This window comes from Scleropages formosus, chromosome 9 (assembly GCF_900964775.1).
Source record: "Scleropages formosus chromosome 9, fSclFor1.1, whole genome shotgun sequence".
In the NCBI taxonomy this organism is placed as follows: domain Eukaryota; kingdom Metazoa; phylum Chordata; class Actinopteri; order Osteoglossiformes; family Osteoglossidae; genus Scleropages; species Scleropages formosus.
Genome location: NC_041814.1, coordinates 9075431 through 9097716, shown reverse-complemented (window position 1 = coordinate 9097716; position 22286 = coordinate 9075431). Strand labels below are relative to the sequence as shown.

The following is a 22286-nucleotide window of genomic DNA, read 5'->3' as shown; positions in this document are numbered from 1 at the left end:
GAAAACAACTAATTCCAAAGTCTTGAACTGGGAATATGTCCGAAAAGTCGCACTGCACATGAATAGGTGTGGTTTTTCCCACTCTTAAAACTTCATAGTGTATAAAAAAAAAAAAAAAATGTGCTTTAGTTTCATAGCTTGTTATTGACCTTCGTCTGAATGGTGTTGATTATACATTGGCAAGAAAAAGTACGTGGTAACTTTAGCAGCATTTGTGGAATGTGAGCGAGGCAGCGGTCAGTGCCTCAGAGAATCAGGCCAGCTGGGCGACTAAAGTTGCTGAGTAAACAAGGCAAAGTGAGGCACACACACAGAGAGAGAGTTCCGCTGTGTTTGAAGAAGTGAAACAAACAGCAGCTGAGTGGCGGGAACTGCCGCACGAGAATACGGCGGCGCGAGCGGGCAGGCGGCGAGGACGTGGCTCCTCCTTCGCGCCCTTTCCAGAGGGAGGAGGAGAGACTGGCGGCTACTGGTACAGCCTGCGAGAGGCAGGTCCGCTCAGAGAGTCGGCCGCTCGTCGAGCAGGAGCAACTTTTCCCCGTCTCTCTCTCTCCCTCACAGCTCGACGCTCGAACATGGCGCGGTTCCGCCGCTGCGCCTCACGTCGTTCCGCTTCGCCGCCGCGCTCGTCCCCGCAGGTGCTCGTCCTCGCGCTTTCCGCCTGCGCGCTGCTGCCGTGGGGCGCCCAAGCGGGACTTTACACGCAGTCCGACCAGGTCGTGCTGTTGACCACGAGCACCGTGGACTCGGTGCTCTTCAACTCGTCCGTGGCGGTCGTGGTCGAGTTCTACGCGTCGTGGTGCGGACACTGCGTGAGCTTCGCGCCGCTGTGGAAGAGCCTGGCCCGGGACACGAGAGGTGGGACATGCGCGCGACTCCATCTGGCAGCGGAGTCCGGACTCTCTCTCTCTCTGTGTGTGTGTGTGTGTGTGTGTGTGTGTGTGTGTGTGTGTGTGTGTGAGAGAGAGAGAGAGAGCGCGAGTGAGTGGGAGGCAGACGAACAGAACTGGGACTGAGGTGTGAAACTCTGAGGTTCGAAAAGGACCCGCGGTGGCCTTGTCTTGTGTAGTAAGGCTGTTGCCTTGCAACTTGTAGGTTGTGGGTTCGCATCCCACTCCTGTTGTACTTGATCAAGTGAGGTACTTCACCCTGAACTAATAAGTTTAAACGAGTAAGTCACTAAAGTACCTCCCCCCCCCCAGCGTTGTAAGTCTCTTTAAACAAAGTTGTCAGCACTGTAAAGGTTAATAAAAGGGTGTATAATGTGTTACTGATGAAGCAGCAGCTGCACTTTGTTTAATTTTGTGGTGTGTAAACTGAGCCAAGTGCCTCCAGTCTCTTTGTACACTGAGTGGTTTCTCCTGTGTATATTAATATTTGTGGTAAATTTTTGACTTCGCTGTGTATGCATGCGTTTTTCACACACACCTCTCCCGGAACCCAAATAAACTTTGGGTTCACTGCTGCGTCCTTTCATCATACCACCGGCTGACATTATTACTTGTGTGCGTGTATTGTTTGTTTTTCGCCCCCCTCAAGCTGGGGGTGGCTTGGTCTCCTGGATCACAAGGTTGATCGTGGGGTTTAATCCCTTCAGCAGGCCGCTCTGTCGATTCGTGTTAAGAAAATGCGCTCCCGGTCGGGGTCTCGGGGTGTTTTTGTTTCCCTCGAGGTGAGGACAGCGTCCAAGGGCCAGTGCTTCATGTTCTTCGGCACAGGGGTGCTGCGCGTCTCCGTACCGGCGCAGCTCACACACATGGTGTTAGCGTGCACTCCTAGTCTTAGTTTGTACTGTGAACCATAGGAAGTATAGTGGTTATGTCCATCATTGTATCTCAGGGCTCCCAGTGGGTTTGAATCCCATTCCAACTGCAAGTTCCCTTGATCAAGGTACTTATCTTGAGTTGATAGAGTAGGAAGGCCTTGCAGTATAACTGTGTAAATAATTGTAAAGTTAATCATCTCACACCAAGTCCCTTTGGACGGACGTCAGTTAAATAACGACTCATATTTAGAAATATTAGTAATTCGAGGGAATCTGTTTGATCTTTGCGTTCTGCCGTACGCTCCGTGTTGCATAAGCTGTGAACGAGTTAAGTCATACGTACTTATGACAAATGAAATATCATACAGGATGTTTTATTTAAGAATTAATTAATGAATCAGCCTATTTTTATAGGATTAATTATATATCACTGTTGTGTTAGCTGGCCGCACCCCATTGGTATTCAGCAACACATCTGGTTCATTTCTGAGTCAAGGCAGTATGGTCAGCACAGCTCTTTACTTTTAACAGCGTTGTGAGCATATTGTCCTCTTTCGTTACAGAAACTTATTTGAATCCATGATTTAAGTTACTGTGTGGATTCTGCACGTGGTGTACTTGTTAAGATCGGTCCCGAATTGAAATCCCCCCCCTTCCTGCAGTAGTGCCATTGATCAATATACTTACATAGTTGCTCCAGTAAAAATTACTCAGCTGTATGAATGGGTCAGTCACTGAAGTTTACTAACACTTTGCCTTGGCCAAAGGGATCAGGTAAATAGGTGTGACATACTGTGGTTAGCACCCTAAATTTTGTATCTTTTAGGTTTACGTGTTTTAATTATTGCTTGTCATTATAGATACTGCATCATTGTTCCCAATTTGTGTCCATCAGAGTGGAAGCCTGCAGTGGATTTGGCAGTCATCGATTGTGCGGACAGTGAAAACTGGGAAGTGTGCACCCGTTTCGGCGTCAGGGGGTACCCCACTCTGAAGGTACGAGCAATCACTCGGCAGAGCATTCCACTAGCTGCTAGTGTGATGCCATCTGTTGTAGCACAAATGTATGAGACATGAAGTCCAGTTCTGGGTTTATTACTTTATTAGTCTCCTTAGTCTTCCCCATTTCAAATTTAAGTAGTTAAACCTATTCTGTTTTAAATATGAACTTAAAAAGTGAGGTATATATAGATTTCTTAATGAACCTTTTGTATGGCTTTGTTAGATGTGGTGATTAAATGTTTTTCTCTGCAATGTAAGCTTTGAAAAAGTACTTGTACCTGTTCGTAGTTTAGAAAATCACAAGAGACATCTAATTTCATGTACCTTAATTGACATACATTTCCGAGTGTTATAGGCCAGATGTTTGTAGATATTTAATTCTAATGTTGATGTGGGTGACATTGACTAGGTGTCTGGTAGTGCAAAGGTTAAGAAAACACACTTGACTGATAGGTTCTCAGACCAGGATCTCCTGTTGCACTTATGCAAATGTACTTTACTTGAATTGACCTAATCAATACATAGTCTACATGTTGTTTTTCTATAAAGAGAAACAGATTACAGAAATACACTATTCGGTATGTTTATTCAATACACCTAATGGTCTATAAACTGCTACAAGTAGCATTAAGATTTATATAAGTTTGTTTTTTTTTTTTTTTTTTTCTTTCTTTTCTTTTCTTTCTCCCCCTCCCTTCTGTCAAGAATTGTCTGGAGTCTGGATCCACAATGGTGGCATGGGGGGGGGGGGGCATATTGAAGATTCCAATGGATGATTTATGGGTGAAATAAAATGTCCTGCAGTAATTTTTGTGAGCGCTGCAGTCTGTCAAGGTTCCTGAACCCATATGACTTCTCCAGTTTAAATTAAACATGAAATTGCTGCTTGGGTAAAAGACATGTTTGCATGCTGGAAGTTTTCTTTGGAGATTATTAGTACTCAGCCCAACATGTGTTATCTGAGCTTAAATTTCTGCATAGAAAACACAGTGAAACCTGGTTGTTGTGGTTAATAGGAAGGGGGTTACAGCTGCTCATTTCACTATGTGTTTCTCATGCTGTTCTTATAACAATTCTACTTGCACTGCCTCCTTTGGTGTGTGTGTGTGACACTCTCTCTTTCTCCCAAACAGTTCTTCCATGCTTACTCTAGCAAAGAGTCCACTGGAGTCCTCTTTCAAGGTAATATCTGTCCGTCTCCATTCGGAGCCCTGTGTTGTGTGGTCTCATGGTTTGCAAGCACTGAGGTGTAAAGTGTAGCAAGCTGTGGCTACATAACTGCCGGGTTCCAGAAACACTCCCACCACCTTTTTGCAGTCAGCACTCTTTCACCATTGTACACCCACAGCTGCGGCCTCTGTGTGTCCATAACAACAGTGAAATGCATGGCCGGCATCCTCGGTCCCTCAGTGGTCGGCATCCTCTAGAAAATGTCTGCATGGCTGTGCACGTTCACACTGGTTGTCAACACCTGCACATTAGTGTGACTTTCCAGGTCGTGACCACTTGTGGTGGAAACTACGTAGCGTGGCCGACACTGCAGCTGGTAGCATAGTGGTTAGAGTTACTGCCTTTGGTTCCAAAGGTCGTAGGGTCGATATCCACCTCCGTCTGTAGTACCCTTGAGCAAGGTACTTACCCTAAATTGCTCCAATAAATTACACAGCTATATTAATGGGTGCATAATTGTAAATTTGTAACTGTAATAAGTGTAAACTTAACATTGTAAGTCGCTTTGGAGAAGTGTCAGTTAAATACATAAATGTAAACGTTCTGTCATATTGCGACGGACTGGCGTCGCCTCTGGGGTGTCTCCCCCTCCAGCCTTGCGCCCTGTGTTGCTGGGTTAGGCTCCGGCTCACCGCGACCCATTTGGGAAACTCTGTTTCAGACAACGTGTGTGTGTATTGCCATACTAATATCACACAGGTGGCTGCTCACTACACCAGGAGAACTTATCATACCACTGTTCCGGGACCTGTTTTCCTGCCAGACAGTTCAAGAGCTTCAATCACAGTGCTGTAATATGCAATTAAAATATTTTTGGTTGTCTTCTCATTTCCCAAACCCCTGATGTGCCCACAGTGCCCATGCGCAATTTGACAACCTTGCGACGCCACATAATCAATATGGTAGAGACGTACAAGGACTCGTGGCCCCCGGCCTGCCCTCCCTTAGAGCCTGCCAGGTGAGTTCATTACCACACCGGGTAGGCCATTGACCTGGAATTGTGCAGATCCATTACATCTTAGTTCACCCCTTTGTCGTCTTGTCCTTTCTGTGCTATTGGCCTCATAAATCCTGCTTTCAGCCATCTAAATGCTCAGAATAAAAACTTATACTTTTCGATGATACCACGGTGAGTTGAGAAGTTGTGCTTGGTCAGTTTCTGGCCCTCTGTGTCAAGTAGCGCTGAATGTTTACGTTGAGTCCAGGGCCAAGCCACAAAATTAGAGTACAGAGCAGCTGCCAAAGAGGAAGCTTTTGTGCCAGCCAAAAGTGTTAAAATGAATATCTTGCAGAAAAACGAGTCTCTTCCTTTATGGGTTTATCCGGTAATGAGATCACAACAGTTTAGATTACTCTGGTTCCTTCCCACCACATGTGTACATTCAGATATTACGAGGGTGAGCGAGAGAGCATGCAAATGTCTGCATTCGTACTGATCCGTATAGTGCACCATTGCACAACTGTGAGGACAAATTTCAGTCCCATGGAGGCAGAGTTTCCACGTGACCAGTACACCTAGAAGTCCAGCCAGGAACAATGAGCCTGTTTTCTGGACACAGCCTCTGCAGTTGAACTGTAGTACTGCAACAGATTGGCACCAATGCAGAAATGCAGGTTTAAGTTCATGAGGGCTTGGACATGGAATTTCACAAGTTAGTGGTCTGTTTTCCCAGGTCATTGTAGCATTTAGATGACTGTAGTGTTTAGGATCATGGTGTATGAACTTGTGGTCTTCATAAAGCTGTGATGGTTGTGGGAAGTAGGTCTCAGACTGATACGGTGGTGAGCCGTTGTTTCTTGTATATCTTGCTGCAGATCCAGCTTCTGAGAACCTCCACTGTTAGTTTGATTTCTTCCTTTGTTCATTTAAAATTTGACTTGACTCGTCGTCTTCTCCTCAGCCAAGTAGAGATTGACAAGTTCTTTGAAACAAACAGCGTGGAACACTTGGCACTGGTGTTCGAGAAGGCTGACTCCTATGTTGGCAGGGAGGTGAGAGATATTGCCCGTGATGTCAAAAATATCAACCTTAATCTGGTTTTTACAACACTGTTTCCTCCTTGCCATAGTACCCTGAGTGATGCTGTACATACATAAGGAAAAAATGACAAAGCAAGAAAACACTCCAACAGTATTCATGTAGGAAGCATTTTAAGAGTGCTCAGAGACCTTTGTTCAATATGTATTTATTTTAAACTTCTCCAGGTCATCCTTGATTTGCTTCAGTTTGAGAACATTGCAGTTCGGCGGGTACTGGACACAGAGGAGGGTCTCGTTTCCAGATTTGGGGTGACAGATTTCCCATCCTGCTACCTGTACTATCCAGATGGGCACTTCACTCGACTCAGATTGTGAGTGGCTGCTGTGCCCCCCCCCCCCCCCCCCCGTACTGACATACAGTAGCCCTTTCACTGTCCCTCATGTGCTTGTGCTATAAACCAGGAAACATGACAACACAAAGACCCCACTGAGCATTTCTAGTAAATTAAAGCATTGTTCTTGACAGTTCGGGTTTGGGTATCACTCGGCTTTTCTTTATAGTTTTATACATGGCATCAAGCTTTTTAATGGTTCCATCAAGTTATAATCTGTTTAATTCATAAGTTATTAATCAATACCAAAATACTCTGACAGCAGTTTCTTAAAAAGATTTATTGATGTTCGTTTTTTTTTTTTTTAAACTGTGTAATTTATTTTAATAAACTAGCTGTACAGAGCAGGTCTTGACAAAGGCAGCGAAGGGATGATTTATGGAAGGTTTGTTTATGATTCCACGCTGCTCTGGCACACAGAACAGAGTGGGTTTTTTAATCTGTTGTGTGGAAACAATGGCCTCTCCTTCCTGCATTTCACCTGCCAAGGGGCTGCCGGGCAACAGATGGCAGCCCATCCGCACAGAACGGGTGATGGATCTGCTACGCTGTCAGGGCGACACGCGTGCTCCCACCCCCAGGTGAACGTGATCGTTCCCCCCCTCCCACCGATGCATGTCTCTGTGCTCTGGGGAACGACACAATGAATAGGCTCCCAGTCGGGTGTAATCAAGTCCTAGGCCGTGATGGGACGTCAGGGCCCAGCACGTCCTCGTGCCTCATTCCCTGCCAGTTCCCTGAACCCCCCCCCACCTGCCGGCAATGAGCGCTTTGGCCGGAGACCTGAATGGGGAACCATAACTGGAGCCTTATTGTTCTGCTGCCAGAGTTGGCAAACAGGGACGTGGCTGTGGCCTGTGTGTCCCATGCCCCATCCTGCAGCATCTGTTTATCAGTAAGAGCTTCAGACTGGGGCACTCACTGGGGGAGGGGGGTGTTACTACTTGACAGTTCAGCCCCAGCTGATACTGTGGTCCCTGGGGAGGTTGGGAGGTATGAGAGTACATTGCACAAGGAAGCTCTGTCTCCCTCTTTTGTGTGATTTTTCCATTATTCAGACGTGTGCGTTGCCAGAGGAGGATTTAATTTGGAAAGTGCACTAAATCTGTGCTTGTCAGTTTTTGTCTAGTCTCTCCTGCCTAAGGTCTGTATACAGTCAAATGGGGTGTATGAATCAGTTTGCCATTCTCACAAATAGTTGACGTGTAAAACTCGTGTTGCCCTACTCTATTAATTTCTCAAACTACTCTCTTTTTAAAGCTAATAGCATAGAAAGCATCCTGAAATTATATTTTTCTGTTAATTGCGTTCCAGTTTTATTTTCAGAAAGGACTTTTGGGCCTCATTTTTATGTATTATTTAAGATAACACTCAACACACTCTTCTTGGACAGCTGTTTGTTTTCCAGTGGCTCTTGCTGACCTGCCTGCTACAGGACCTCTGTCCGGTGAATTGACTGCGTTTTTGTCCTCCTCCAGGCAAATGGAAGGCCGTACCTTCTTCTCCTATGCCCTTCAGAGGCTGCCAGGTGTGGTGCGTTCTGGCAAGCCACCACCCTTGGCCTCTGACATCAGTCCTAACAACACCGAGATGCAGTGGAAGCAGTTTAATAGGTATGGTAAAGGGCAGGTGAGCTTTGACACACTGAGAAAGTTTAGCACTTGTAACCTAAAATTTTCTCACCCACACACACAGTTTTTTTAATTTTCAAAATGCTTATTTTTATGTGTCCTAAACCAAACTGATACTTGGGCAGTGCCCCCAAAATCTGTAATTTCATCAGGGATATTCTGCAACCGGGTTACTTTAGTTCATCTTATAAATTAAAGAAGAGCATAAAGAAATTTCCTCTTTCCAAGAGGTCAGGTTTAGCTTCCATTCCTTCAGGTGTGGGGCCTATGCAGTGTGGGGTTTTTTTCGTAGTCTGAAATTCCAGTCTTGCGATGTGTGCCTCTCCAGGACTCGCGTGTACATGGCAGATCTAGAGTCAGCCTTGCACTACTCACTGCGCCTGGAGCTAGCTGCCCATCCTACCATCAGCGGTGGGGCGCTGACTGCACTGAAGCGCTACATCTCCATTCTGGCCAAGGTGAGGCGTGTTTCATCTGTGTGTCCCGCATGCATTTCGGTACTCACTTGTTGCCTGCTGCGATTGTAGCAAACATCCACCAGGGGGAGACCTGACTTTAAGGCTGTAAGGTGGTTGGTTTTTAAAATTTTTCATTTTTTTTGCAATAGAATACCTGAGACCCCAACTTGATTATAACTTCCAGTATTTTAAATCGTGAAGGCCGTGCTCAGATGTGTAGCAAATTTGCATGCTTGACATTTCTGTACGTCCTGAATAATTAATACTCATTACTGAATGAAAAACAGCCTTGGAAAACTTCCGCTCGTTGGCTTTGTACAGGATGGCCACTCCTGGTACCGGTCTCTGGCTTTCATTTCTCCTTATCATGTTGGGAAGGTGTGGAGAGGTGTGCAAGGAAGGTGACTCATTCACTCCAATTTGTTTAGCCGGCATCCTGAAAGTCCTATAAGAGAATTTACTATGAAATTTCACACCTCATTACCAAGTGCACGCGGTGAGGAGATATTAACGTGTGCTTAACATCTCGAGTGTTTAAGTTGATAAAGTTCCCACTGCAACAGAGGATGGGACAAAGTTAGAGGGGTACAGGCTTGCTCTCATGGATTGCATTTCACGCATTTCGCACACATTTGTCGACATGAAGACTGGAGCTTCCCCACAGTCGTGTGTCCAGATCAGTTTGCTTGAGTAAATGCTAGTTAAGTAGCCATTATTGAACGCAAGCAGTTAAGCTTTTTTTGGTGTCTAATAGTTTATGGCAATAGTTATGTGAACTTGATATAACGTCTTAACTACAATTTGAGTAATGCTTTGTGGTGATGCACCGAGTCCCTGACCTGTGTGTGGTGTCTTGGACTGTGTGTCAGACCTTCACTGTGCCACAGTGTGGCCTTTGCATTCACTGAAGGACTAACTCACTAAGGTGTCCTTAATACAGTTCTTCTGCACCATGCTATTGCTCAACTTATCAGGCTGCAGCACAGAAGCAATATGTAGGAAGTCCAACGTGTGTTTTGGGATAATAAAGGCATATCTCAGTAGCACAAGAATTACCAAGGAGCTTTGTGATTGCTCTGCCAACCTTCCTTTTTTTGCAGCAGGGGGGCCTGAAAGGATACCAAAGAAAAAAAGTCAACGGGAGCCGGAGCCAATAAGACAAATGCGCGCGCGCACACACACACGCACGCACGCATGCGCACACACAGAGGGCTGCTGTCGTGGCAGTAGTGGAATGTGGGGTTGGTAGTGGATGGGCTGAGCTTTGGTGGCAAACCCAGCTTTGCTTTCCAGGCAATCAAAGGCCCTACAGTGTGCAGTTTATGGCTCAGGATGGCTGCTCCACAGACTGGGGCTACAAGGCTGCCTGGGGCAGTTCTTGGCTTGCTGTAACTCAGGAGTGTGTCCTTCTGTCTCTGTGTGTGAGGCTCCCTTTGGCCAAGCAGCACTGGATTACACAAGGTTTCCCCAGCAGGCCACACACACAGTCTCCCTCACTTAATTGGATTCTCAATGGCATGTTGCTGAGGGGGAAGTGGATTGTCGTGGTCCCAGCAGAGACGGTTCTGAACAGCCAGAGGCCTGGGACGGAGAGGGTCAGTTCATTGCCAGATGCTTTTTTAAGAAACTTATGAGTGTTCATTCTAGAAACTGAAATGAAGCACGTGGCCTTGTCTTTATTGTTCATCACAGTTCTTTGTTTCAGGAGCTTCTTTTGCATTCACAGTGATACCTCTGAATTTTCTTCTGTACACATTTGTAATCCCAGGAACAAACCGAGTCACAACATGGTTGTGTTGAGCAATTAGGATGTAACAGATGCAAGCTAAACCCCTTGTTCTATTTGAGAATCCCTGATGTTCTTCCTCTCATTTACTTTAGAAAAGACCTGGATTAAAAGTAGTGGGCTTTTCGTTCATTTTTGCTCTGTGCTGTAATGTGCTCAACAGCTGAACCCCCCTTGGTCACAAGAGGGCTCCACTGCATGCCTTTTACATGCTGAGAGGAAGGGCTGATGGCATTGTTCTGCCCAGGAATACCCAAACACGCCTCTTGTTATGTCGTTTATTTATTTATTCTTTGCCTTTGCTTGGGGATTGTTGTAGCAGTTAGATAAAGAAAACAGATCCAGCCAAAGTGGGGTGAAGGGGTTAAGTGAATATTCAAGAGCCTCTTTAGTGAACTGTGTTTAATGGAGATCCCGTTAGAGAGTGATGAATAGATGCACGATCCCAGCGCTGAACAGATGGCGAGTGCAAATTGAAAAGACTCGGCGGCACAAATCAAAGAAGGTACACCTCTGGGAGGTTGGTCGCGGCCCCCCTTCTGCGTTTTACTGATGTTTGGTCCTCGCATCCTTGCGTCCATGGGGGGGGGGTTCAGGGGTCAGTGCTGGCTTCCTTCTCCCCTGTGTGTGTTTCTCCAATGATGCCTTGGAAAGTCCATATGAACTCTCTGTGTGACATTCGAGTACCAGAAAACTACAGCTGTATAGTTTGTCTGTTTACTCAGATACACACTAGTGGTGTCACTGGTGGCTCTGTGGGGTCTGCAGCATAAACATTGTTAATGCTGCTGGAGAGCAGATTGGTGGGTGATTTAGTTTTGTCCCTGCTTGTGCTGAAAGGATTGTGATGGTGGATTTTTTTTTTTTTTTTTTTTTTTTTTTTATACAAGGCGATAGTAATAAAAACCAAACAAAAGTTAAATGAGTGATGCTTGTTGAGTGTGGGGATCGTCATTTCACCTGTGCTTCCCTGACACTGCAATTCCATGCACATTTTCAGAAGTTTACAAGCTGCCAATAAAAATAAATACCTTTTTATGTATTACATCAAAATACTTATTTTAAGGATCAAGGCTTCAGTTTGAATTTTTGCATTTACTTAAACTGCTGTTTTGAACTATTGTTTTGTTGTACAATGTCTGATAGTACTTCTTTTGTACTGTTCTCTTACCGTACCAATCACACACAAGACTGGTAGATCACATTCTACCCAGGGAGGACCTTGTTGATAGCTTATCCTTTCATGTGGTATTTCCTTCTAGGTTGTAGGTAGTGCAGTGATGATGAATTAAAAACAAGCGTCTTTGCGGCTGAAACTCAACTGGCAACATGAAGTTACACGATTTGCTATCTTTGCTATGTACTTTAGTAAAATGAATTGCATTTAATGTGGAGTCATGCTTTAAAACCATGGTTTTTGAATCTCTCAGCCACAGATCATATGGGTAGTCTGTGATGTAGCTCAAAAAATAGTTTGTGCATATAACAATATGCTAGCATTACTCTTTAGTGAGATTTCTTAGATGCTGACAGTGGTGCTTGTATAAGATCGGCTAACCCTCTGCTAGCGTTTGGTGATATGAAGGGGAAAGTCGGAACGACACAGGAACAGATGACTGCTTTAGTTAAACAGATGTGGTACTCAATGTCAAATGTGAAAGATAGCTGTCTGAAGTCCTCATCCTTATTTTAGTTTGAAAGGAATGGCTGCCTTGCTGCTCAAGATTCAATATAGTAAAGTTAGTTGTTTGCTAAGTAAAAGGTGGCTTCCTTTGAAAAGTAAATTCAGCCACTTTCCTGTGTTTGCATGGGTTCCACAGCATTTCCCTGGTCGACGTGTGGTGAGGAACCTGCTGCAGGCTGCGGACACATGGCTGCAGAGCCAAGAGGACCCGGAGATCTCATACAAGTCTCTGCTAGCGGTGCTGGACAACAAGGCAGGGGTGAGGGCCCACACATCAGGAAATACTGCTGGGTTTTTGGGCAGCTGGCGGTTAAAGATAAGGGTGTAACAATTTTTTGGACAAAACTGCCTTCTTGCCAAACACATTTGTGAATGACCTTCTGCATCATGCTTAGTTTTTTGGTAGTTTTGAATTATTATAAATTGATCTAATTAATTTTGCTTTGTTTCAGCTGTTTCCTCACATAATACATGTTTTCGTTCAAAAAACCTTTGCATACATTTCTTTTTTGTGGCCCTTCACTCACTCCTGTCTGGGTTTTTTTTTCCTCTCGTTAAATGCTTTTCACTCAGACTTCATGTTTATGTCATGCAAGAAATGGACACATCTCCATGCATGACCCCAAATTGGACTGGTCTTTTAATGACATTGTTAGCTTTTGACCAGAAGAATCAATGAATCGATGAGGCAGTGAGGAAGTATAAACCACTTCCCTTGAGAAAATGGACTGGACTCCAAGAGATTCGAGTTCAACGCACAGACATACACCATTCCTTTACAATGAACTGCTTTATACTGCTGTCAGTCAACAGTTTGCCATAAAGCCAAGTTGTCATTCATCTGCCTGCAAAAGCGTGATTGTGTGTTACTGAATGTCGTTTTTTTAATCAAATCACTTCCTATCAATGCTACAACTGGCTGATAAATCAGTCGAGTTACATTGTGTTTCTTATCAAACTGTTGATACACATCAGACCTTTCAGTCCTAAATGTATCATTTATGTGGCTCGACTTTTCCCTCCAAAATATACATTTTAATTTTCTTAATGGTTTATATTGTTTCGTTTTCAACAAAACGGTAGATTCAGAGATCAATCATTAGAGAGAGCAATGTGACTTGTTACTGGAACAGTTGACAGCAGTGCTGAGAACCATGGGGGTGATATGTCTCTCTGTATATGTGTGTGTTTGGCAGACACCAGAAGCGGTCCTCCCCAAAGGCCTTCAATGGGTGGGCTGCCAGGGCTCCAAGCCACACTTCAGGCGGTACCCTTGCTCCATGTGGACCCTGTTCCATGTGATCACCGTGGAGGCCTTGAACAGCTCCATCTCAGGTGTGGCACCCCAGGCACATCTTGTTACCTTAAACTGACTCTGACCTCTTTGTACTTCTTAGCATTGATTGGTGTTATCAGGACTTCCTTGCAGCTGGACACAGGACTTTTTTGTGGAAAAAGTGTCGTCATAAGTGTTTCCAAAGAAGCTTTAAATTAGGACAGATTGTAGTGTAGAGGTTAGAGCTGTTGCATTTAGACCCCAAGGTCGTAGGTTCGAGTCTCACTTCCAGTTGTAAAACACTTAAGTAAGGTACCTACTCTAAACTGCTACAATAAAAATCACTTAGCTGTATAAAGGAGTAAATAAGTGTAAGTATCTTAACGTTGTAAGTCTTTTTAGAGAAAAGTATCAGCCAAATGAAGTAATGTGTGTGAGTGACAGAGGAGAGTGTGTTCCACTGATGTATGGATGAGTGACCCAGTGTAAGTAGTGTATCTATCAGTGTAAGTCACCTTGGTGAATAAGGTGTATGGGTTGGGTAACACTACATAGAGTTCACTGGATGTTGCTTTGGAGAAAAGTGCTAAATAAGTAAATGTAAAAGTAATATTATTTCTTAATAACTAGTGAGTCAATTTTACTGGTCTGAGATAGTCCATCTCTGTGCATTCCCTGCGCAATCACTAAACTATTGAATTATGACCAGGGTACAGTGCGGTGAAATTTGGTTGACTTTCAGTACCCTTTCCCTCAGCCTGAGGTAGAAAACGCATAGCTTTGAAACAAGCATTGAGCCTGAGATGGGGTAAAAGTTAGAGATTGTGCAGGATGTCCTCAAGAGACCTCACCCCCCCACTCCAGAGTGAGAAACACCAAGAAAAAGTGGAGTCTTTTAAACTGTTGCCTGTTTCACTCTTCAGATAAAAAATTTGACTTTTTTTAGAATGTTGCCAGAGTTCTGTAAGTTTCCACAATAATGCTTTCCCTTTTCCTGGTCTTCCTCAGATGTCAACATAAACTGTCAGTGGGTTTAAAAAAAAGATTTCGTTAGATTAGTGGAACTGGAACAATAATTTCGGTGTTTGTTAAAAGGGGCATTTGAGCAGTGTTCCTGTTCTTCCAGGGTTAATCTCAGGGCTTATGGGGCACAGGGGCCCTGCAGATGGGCAAACAGGGGTGTCCATCTGCCCATTACAGGCCCCTGGATTACCCCTGTCCACCCAGATTATCTAAGGGGGTAAAAAGGATTTCAAGCAAACCATCGAACCCAAACTCTAAAAGGATCTGCATTACCAGAACATCTGTCTTGTCTTTTTTTTTTTTTTAAATCTGTTAAGATCAATGTCACATACAGTTCTTTCTCTATACAGACTTTTGATTTCAGGATTCATTGTTTTTGCTGATGACGTAAACACATTTTACCCATTTTTATTACCTAGGAGACAAAAGTTCTCTGCTATCTGTGTACCAATAAAACCACACTAAAATACAGGTGTTTTGTCAAATTAATGTTTAGCTTTCTGTCAAGACTGAAAGGTTTGTCCAGATTCCCTTCAAGCATCATTTGGTTTGAGTTTTATACCTCTACAGCTACCAGACCCTTCCATGATAATTTAGCTGCAGTTAAGTGTGGGTACGAACAACAATCTGTAACTTTATTTAAAAAAAATTTAAATTACCTAAGGGAATTCATATGTACTTTGCTGTTTAACGCTTTAGCAGACATGTTTAACTAGAAGTTGTTCATATCCAGTGTAAATGTAAGAAGTGTGATGTATACTGTCTAAGTCTCTCTGGTTATTTAGGGTGTTTATTTTAATATGTTTGTTTGTCTGGTAGCGTAGTGGTTAGAGTTATTGCCTTTGGATCCAAATATCGCAGGTTTGATCCCCACTCTTGAGCAAGGTACTTTCCCTAAATTAGTCCAGTGAAAATCATCCAGCTGTATAAATGGGTAAACAATTGTAAGCTTCTAACTGCAGTAATTGTAACTTTAACATTGTAAGTCTCTTTGGAGAAAAGGCTGAGCTAAAAGGGTAAATATAAATGTTTGTAGTGAAGCCCAGTCTTTTTGTTCTTTCTGCAGATGCCCAGGACATTTTGCAGGCCTTCAGGGGTTATGTTTACTACTACTTTGGCTGCCGCGAGTGCGCAGCCCATTTTGAGCACATGGCAAAGGAGAGCATGAACCTGGTGAAGAAGCTGTCTGATGCCATTCTGTGGCTCTGGTCCCGACACAACCGTGTCAACAACCGGCTGGCAGGTGAGTGTGGAAGAGGCCGGGGCTCAGCCAATTTGGTTGGATCAGGCATGGTGAACTCTACCTCTCAAGACAGAGGTTGTTATGGCCTTCCTTCCAGCAAAGCGCTTCAGATGCAAATCACATTAAACTGAGTGTGTCAAGTTGCTAGGGTTTTCAGTTGTTAAACCAAGCTTCCATTATTCAAGCAATATTAACTTAATGGTCAGAAAAAAAAAGTGTGTGTGTGTGTGTGTGTGTATATATAATATATATATATATATATATATATATATATATATATATATATATATATATATATATATATATAAGTATTTTAAAGTGTTACAGGGTTGGCGAACATTATCAAAATAAAGTTCAATTTACATTTATTCATTTAGCAGACGCTTTTGTCCAAAGCGACATTCATCTCAGCAAAAGTACGATTTATGCATTACATTAAGAGAAGAAGACATAGCTGCAGACATGAAAGTCTCAAGCAAACCTAGTTTACCTACCACTTGCTGCACCAAGGTTCACTTATTCTCATTTTTAATTTCACCAGAGAACATTTTATTAACACGTATACATTTCTGAAGTTTTATTTTGGTTTAACGTGATGGAAAACAGTTGCCAGTTTCAGCAAATTCATTTCATTTAACACATTTGAGTTGAGAGACACATTTGGTCCTAATCAAAATTAAAGGCAAGTGATGAGATGCTTCGAAATAAGTCAGTATACTGTACAGCTTAAAGAATGAGCATTCCTTAACCCTGATCTAGACACACAGCACAGGCTGGTCCCACAGTGTAGGTTGTAAAAGGTTTGGTTTTCTTTTTTTTTTTTTTTTTCCTTTTTTTTTTTTTTTTTTATTTTAACAGAGCAATAGGCCTCACTGTATTCCTGAGATGGCGGAGACCCATTTTGGGGTACAAGCTATCCAAGTCAGGCCACAGAAGGCTATGGAGGAAAGTTCAAGGCCTTCCTCCATATCCTCCTTCAGCCAAAACCTTTTTGACTCCTTTAGAATGCATAGGAAAGTCAACAACAAAGGTTTTCTTTACAGTTGTCGTCCCAGGTTCCACGACTCGCCCCTAAACCCCTGTAATTCTACGATCCTGTGGGCAGACACCAGCTGTCCCTCGCTCCCTGGCCCATCTCTTCCTCAGGATTAGCCTTCCTTCTCAAGGCTGAGAATCTATTGCCGGCTCATCTGCAGCTTAGTGAAGATGCTGCAGGGCACATTCCTACTCCAGACACTCCATGGGAGAAGGCGGCACACTCCCAAAAATAGGGTGCTTATTGGGCACTAACAATGCTGCCTGTTGTTTTCAGTCTGTCTTCAGTGTCTGCTTTCTGTACCAAACTACACGTCTTTTTTTTTTTTTTCGCCCTCTCTCTTCAGCTCACTTTCTTCAGTTTCTCTCAGTTCTTCAGCTGGTACTTGCCCTTGTGGTATTCTCATTAACACCCAGAACAGGGTTCTGAAATGGACTAGCCATGCATCTTGTGTGAGGAAAAGGAAATTACATTTTACCGTTATACAAATCAAGTGTCCATTTGTGTTTCAGCTACTTTATCCCCAGGGGCCATAATGTGGGTTTATCAGGTACAAGTCTGTCATCGTCACACTACTCTGTTAAATCACTTAATTGTTTTCTTTCACTGGCCTCGATGAGGAGAAGCATTGCCCCGGCCCCTATCTGCAGGGAGGAGTCTGGAGGACACCCACGGGACCCCCTTGCTGCTCTGTACTCCCTGGCGTTCCTCCCTATAAAGCGTCCCTAGGCGACCATTTTCCTAGTTTCACAATTGACGCGTCACACAATGGAGTGGCATGGGGACGCCTCGACATCAGCAGAATTCCCATGATGCCCTGGCAGCAGGTGGCACCAACTCACAAGCCCCTCCCCTGCAGCACTGTGATCCCTTGCCAAAGAGGTTAACGTGGTGAAGTGGCGCGTGCTCACGTCTGACGATGGAGCTGGCGCGTGGGGCAGGGTCAGGCGGTGGCAATGAGTAGCAATATCCTCCCTGTACCACCCCCCAGCCAACACACCCTTCTGTTGCCTCGGTTCCTCAGCACTGTGCTCCCCAGGGAGACCAGCCTCATCCTAAAAGTGTCTCTTTAGCAAATCCCCTTCCTTTGTGGTGCAGCGATGCATGAAAGGGCCTATTTGTAAAGCAGTGAGACAATTAATTTAAGAGGTACCAAGACCCCGGGAGCACAGGAGCAGAGCCCGACGCCCAGCAACAGGGTGGCGTGTGGACCTGTCCCTTTCACACAGGTGGCTGGAGACACGTGTGTTCACAGGATAAACAGCCCTCCCACTTTGCATGAAAGAGGAAGTTGTTCCCTGTTGTCACCACTCGCAAAAGGTTTAGATCGCATCTGTTTGCTCACACTTCAGGCCGTCTGTGAAGCTAGGATGCGAGACGCTGCTCGGCCATCGTCGTGCAGCGGTAGAGCTCTTCTGCCAGAGATCTAGTAACAAACAATTGCTCTAAGAAATGACACTTGACGCGCAGGTCAGTACTATACTGCGTTACGTTCACAAAATGATTTTATATTGCACACGTCTCCAGTCAGCATGGTCTGAAAAGGAGATGATGAGAGTTGAGAGAAAGATTAGGAATTGTCGTCATGTGATGCTGTAGTATGAAAGCTGTCATGGTGAAATGTAGAAAAGGCCCCAATTCCAACTGGGCCCAATAAAATTGATGTATCTCTTATGTAAAGTGCTGTATGCAGAGTACGCACACGCATGCATATAACTGAGAGTAATCTGGTAGCGAGATGGGAGGGGAATGTAAATTGACACTGTCGTAAAGTGACAGACCCCACCCCAACCCCCACCCTCGGCATCGGTGGCGACAAGCAATTTATTAGCAGATGCCTCCATTCGGAGGCCCTGAGGAAAACATGCGGTGCAAAAAATTCTAATTCATTAAAAGGAGCACTCCACTGGAGGTCCTGCTTTCATATTCAATTTGGAGATGGTGCGATCTTCAAAAGGGGGGTGGAGACATGGGATTGGAGGTGTGTGGGGGTTCCTTTACCTCATCTGTTATCTCTAGGACATCCTATTGAACCTTTTGCTATTGTCTGTTGCTTGTCCCAGATGTACCAAGTGTATGTCAGTAATGTCTGTCTGTACAACAGGAGGAAGTGCAGCACGTTGCTGAAAGTCATAACCATGCGCTCTTTTAGTACTACACTGCAGCCCTTGTAATGATTCTTTTTGCCTTTGTTTTGAAGGTGCTCTGAGCGAGGACCCCCACTTCCCCAAGGTTCAGTGGCCTCCCCCGGAGCTGTGTCCTAAATGTCACAGCTTGGAATTGGGGGATCATGCATGGAACTACAGAGAGGTGCTGAGCTTCCTGCAGGAGTACTACTCTGCCAACCGCATCCTTCTCGACTACCTGGAGCCGGAGACCGAGCTGCTGAGGCGGCAGCGGGGGCACCAGGTTATCCCGAAGGAGAACGAAGAGGTGACGGGGGACCACACAGCCCGGGCAGCCAGGGATGTTCATGAGGATCTTGAGGAGGGCCAGGTACAGGAGGAGCCACCACAGGAGGACCAGGAGGAGCACCCAGGAATGGAGGACAACCAGGAGCTGGACGCAGACCAGTTTGCAGATCCCGGAGAGGGAGGAAACGACGTGACCCCGGATCTACCGCCCTGGAAAAAGGCAGCGCCTGAGGAGGCGGCAGCGCGTAGGCCCAGCATCGTGGGGCTGCGGCCCAGGGAGCCACGGGAGGATATCGTGGACCTGGATTCCTTTGTCAACCAGCACTACAAGGCCAAGGCACTCCGTGCTGCTTTGATATCCCAACGTGCGCGGAAGGCTCTCCCCAGGCAGCACGAGGGGGGAGAACTCCAGGACGTGGGCCTGCAGCCCATGGAGCCCGACCAGTTTAGCTGGGGGGAGAAGCAGAGGCTTCAGAAGCGAGCGCTAACGGGGAAGTACACGGGGCTCGAGGAAGAAGAGGAACTTGACGTGCGCTCTCAGTCCATTCGGGGTCCTTGGATGTCTGTGCTGAGTCTGGGCTTCTCGCGCCTGGATGTCAGCCTGTGCATGCTGCTCTACATGCTGTCCTCCCTCTGCCTTCTGGCCATGTACCACTACTTCCAGTTGCGCGTGCGGCACCGCCGTGGAAAGGTAGCGCTGCCTTGAGCTCGAGTCGCTGGTGGCCGTCAAGTTTTTGGTGTCCGTCCCCCCCCAACAGGGTCAGTCTCGGCACCGAGAGATGACCTCAAGCTGTGGTGCACATTTGTGGCCCACTTTTCTTTTATTTGGATAAATGGTCAAGGGGCTTTCAAATATACTTTTGACCACTTCAGCACAAGTTGTATACACCAAAATGAAGAAATCTCGAAAAAGATGAAGGAATTTCCACTTAATTTATGAGACTTTATTTTGATATGCAAATCAAGTGTGGGACATTTAATTTGGTACATTTACTGTGACTTAATAGTTGTCTGCTATTGCCTTTTAATATATACATTCACACATACTCTTCTACTCTATTTACAAGACTGAAAAGTGAATTTTAATGTCCACTTTGTGCCTTGTGTTTATTTACCCAGCAAGGATTCTCCATTAAAATATCTGTTGATCAAGAATTGGTGCAATCTACATCATGTTCAAGTATTCAACTGCTTCCATTTCATTCTTGTACATTAATTGCAGCTGACAAGTTACTATCAAGTTTTCACTGCAAAACATTGTGGAGACCGGTGTGCCATAATGCAGGAAATCTGTCAAAGCTTTCTAGTTGTAATTTTAATTGCTCTTTCTTGGCACTTGAGTAACCCAATAAAAATATATTTTTTTTAAAGACCTCATTTGATGTTTCTCTGAGGGGATAGTTTTGTGTAAGTAGGAAGAATGACAGGTTCTGCACTAATACACACATAACTTGCAGGGTAAGTGAGGGGCTAGAATGTGTGTAGGAAAGGTCTGGGTTTGTTCCCTCCAAGTTTGTACTCTTTACTGCTGTGACTCTTAATGCTGTAGGAGTTGCCTAAGCTCCAGCAGGCCTCTTCTATACATTGTTGGGACTGTCACAACGGTCGGGTACAGGTGTGATAATGCAGCAGTAGTGCTGCTCTATGAAACTCATCCAGTTTTTAATTTTCCTAATCTGTTAACATGTCTTAGAGAACATGTTTATAGGGGACTGTTTTGGGAAGAGTTGGTGTGGGAGGCTGAAGAACAAGCCTGTTGCCATCTGGTCTACTGGAGTAACTAAATCCTAACAATTTCATACGGATTATAGCAAGTGAGTAATCCAGCTTTCCTTTGGGCTGTGGGAGCTTAGTACGAGGATTAGCCTCTACCCGATAATAAACTTTATTAAAACACAATCGGCTTTCACGGCCTCTTCCTTCACGCGCTCGGGGATGGGGCACGGGACCTTGGAGAGTACAGGCTTTTGCATGCTGCAGATTACCTGCTTTTCTGAAGAAAACTGATGTCTGAGATCTTGAACCTTGCATTTCCAGAAACAATACACTTCAGCCCTTTTTACTGCTCAATTAGAACCCCCACCCAGTAAAACCAAAAGGCAGATTGAGCTGACTTTGAGCAGTCGCAAGTGTCATTGCCACCTTCAGCGTGTGCATTTTGCCTGTGCACACGGAGAACATGCAAACTCCCCAAGCGCTGAGCTGGACTCGGTGGACACTGGTGCCTTGTAATGTCCAAGATGTGCATTTGTATGAAGGAATCAAGTCTGGCTCAGCTGATAAGGCTTAAGATTTTTGCAAGTTTTTTAAAGACTTGTTGCCAAGACAGAATTCACCTTGTACTTATGCCCATCATAAGGAGATTATGTTTGAGCCACTTAAAATTACACAATGCAACAAAATTTTTAAATGTTCCTATCTCAATTTTTGCATTGATTGGTTAAACTTTACTGATAAAAATAGCACTGGTACTAGGTCAGTTTTAGCCACAGAATCTTGCTTTCACTATTTTTATAAAATCTCAATTTTTTTCCTCATATGAATGCTAAATTGAAAGATTTTAAACATTAATGAAAAAAATAGATATTCTGCACTGGAACATTCTGAAAAAGCACAGCAGCTATTGGAAGATTCTAGAAGACACGAGAACATTCTAGAAAGCGTCAGATCCTCAAACGTACTGGAATATTCGGTGCTTGGAACCCGGTGCCAAAATGTACCAAAACTTGCTAATTTCAAGAAGGTGGACCATTTGTCTAAAAAAACTGACACTTTGTACACACACACATTTCAGAACCGCTCATCCCATACGGGGTCACGGGGAACCGGAGCCTACCCGGCAACACAGGGCGTAAGGCCGGAGGGGGAGGGGACAAACTATGCTTAATCTAACAAAACTGGAAAATGTGGGGGGGGGGGGGAAATTGATGGTTTTTGTTACATTGTGTTATTGAATTTACCCTTATTTTGGGTGTAAATGTCCCTTGAAACTCTTGGAATGGTGAAAGGATTGGGAATTTTGCCCTTTGTCCTGCAGGTCCAGGCTGCCTTCAGGTGAGCAAAGCTGCGGTTGTTACGGAAGCTCAGACAAATAAGAGATAATGACCAAGTTGGCCGCAACACACTACACAGCAGGGACTCGTCTGTCTCAAAGGTGAAAAGTTCAGGCGGAAGTCAAGTTCTAATCCTGATCCTTGGCCTTCGCTGATAACCTGCATTCTGGTTTTAGAAGGACTGTTTGCGTCGAAGGACTTTCACAAATACAGTGTGGCCCACTTATCCATAGACTTTGAACAACATCGCTTCGAGTCACTGCCTTTGGACCCAAAGGTCACAGGTTTGACTCCCACCTCTGTATAAATGGGT

At 44.7% G+C, this 22286-nt stretch overlaps 1 protein-coding gene across 1 annotated transcript; it reads left to right on the top strand.

Moving 5' to 3' along the window:
* Positions 1–352: 352 nt before the first annotated feature.
* Positions 353–20825, top strand: qsox1 (quiescin Q6 sulfhydryl oxidase 1). The gene is made up of 12 exons (XM_018726722.2): positions 353–858; positions 2661–2761; positions 3901–3949; positions 4853–4955; positions 5899–5989; positions 6203–6348; positions 7848–7982; positions 8329–8458; positions 12065–12187; positions 13125–13263; positions 15294–15470; positions 18707–20825. Exons 1-12 carry the CDS (start codon positions 576–578, stop codon positions 19624–19626), a joined length of 2397 nt encoding a protein of 798 aa, XP_018582238.2. The 5' UTR covers positions 353–575; the 3' UTR covers positions 19627–20825.
* The last annotated feature ends 1461 nt before the right edge of the window (positions 20826–22286 follow it).

Bases quoted from the DNA above. Each gene is read 5' to 3' on its own strand.
- qsox1 (XM_018726722.2), top strand. From the start codon at position 576: ATGGCGCGGTTCCGCCGCTGCGCCTCACGTCGTTCCGCTTCGCCGCCG. The intron at 12,188-13,124 runs GTGAGGGCCCAC...TGTGTTTGGCAG, and splicing joins TGCTGGACAACAAGGCAGGG to ACACCAGAAGCGGTCCTCCC. The intron at 13,264-15,293 runs GTGTGGCACCCC...TTCTTTCTGCAG, and splicing joins CTTGAACAGCTCCATCTCAG to ATGCCCAGGACATTTTGCAG.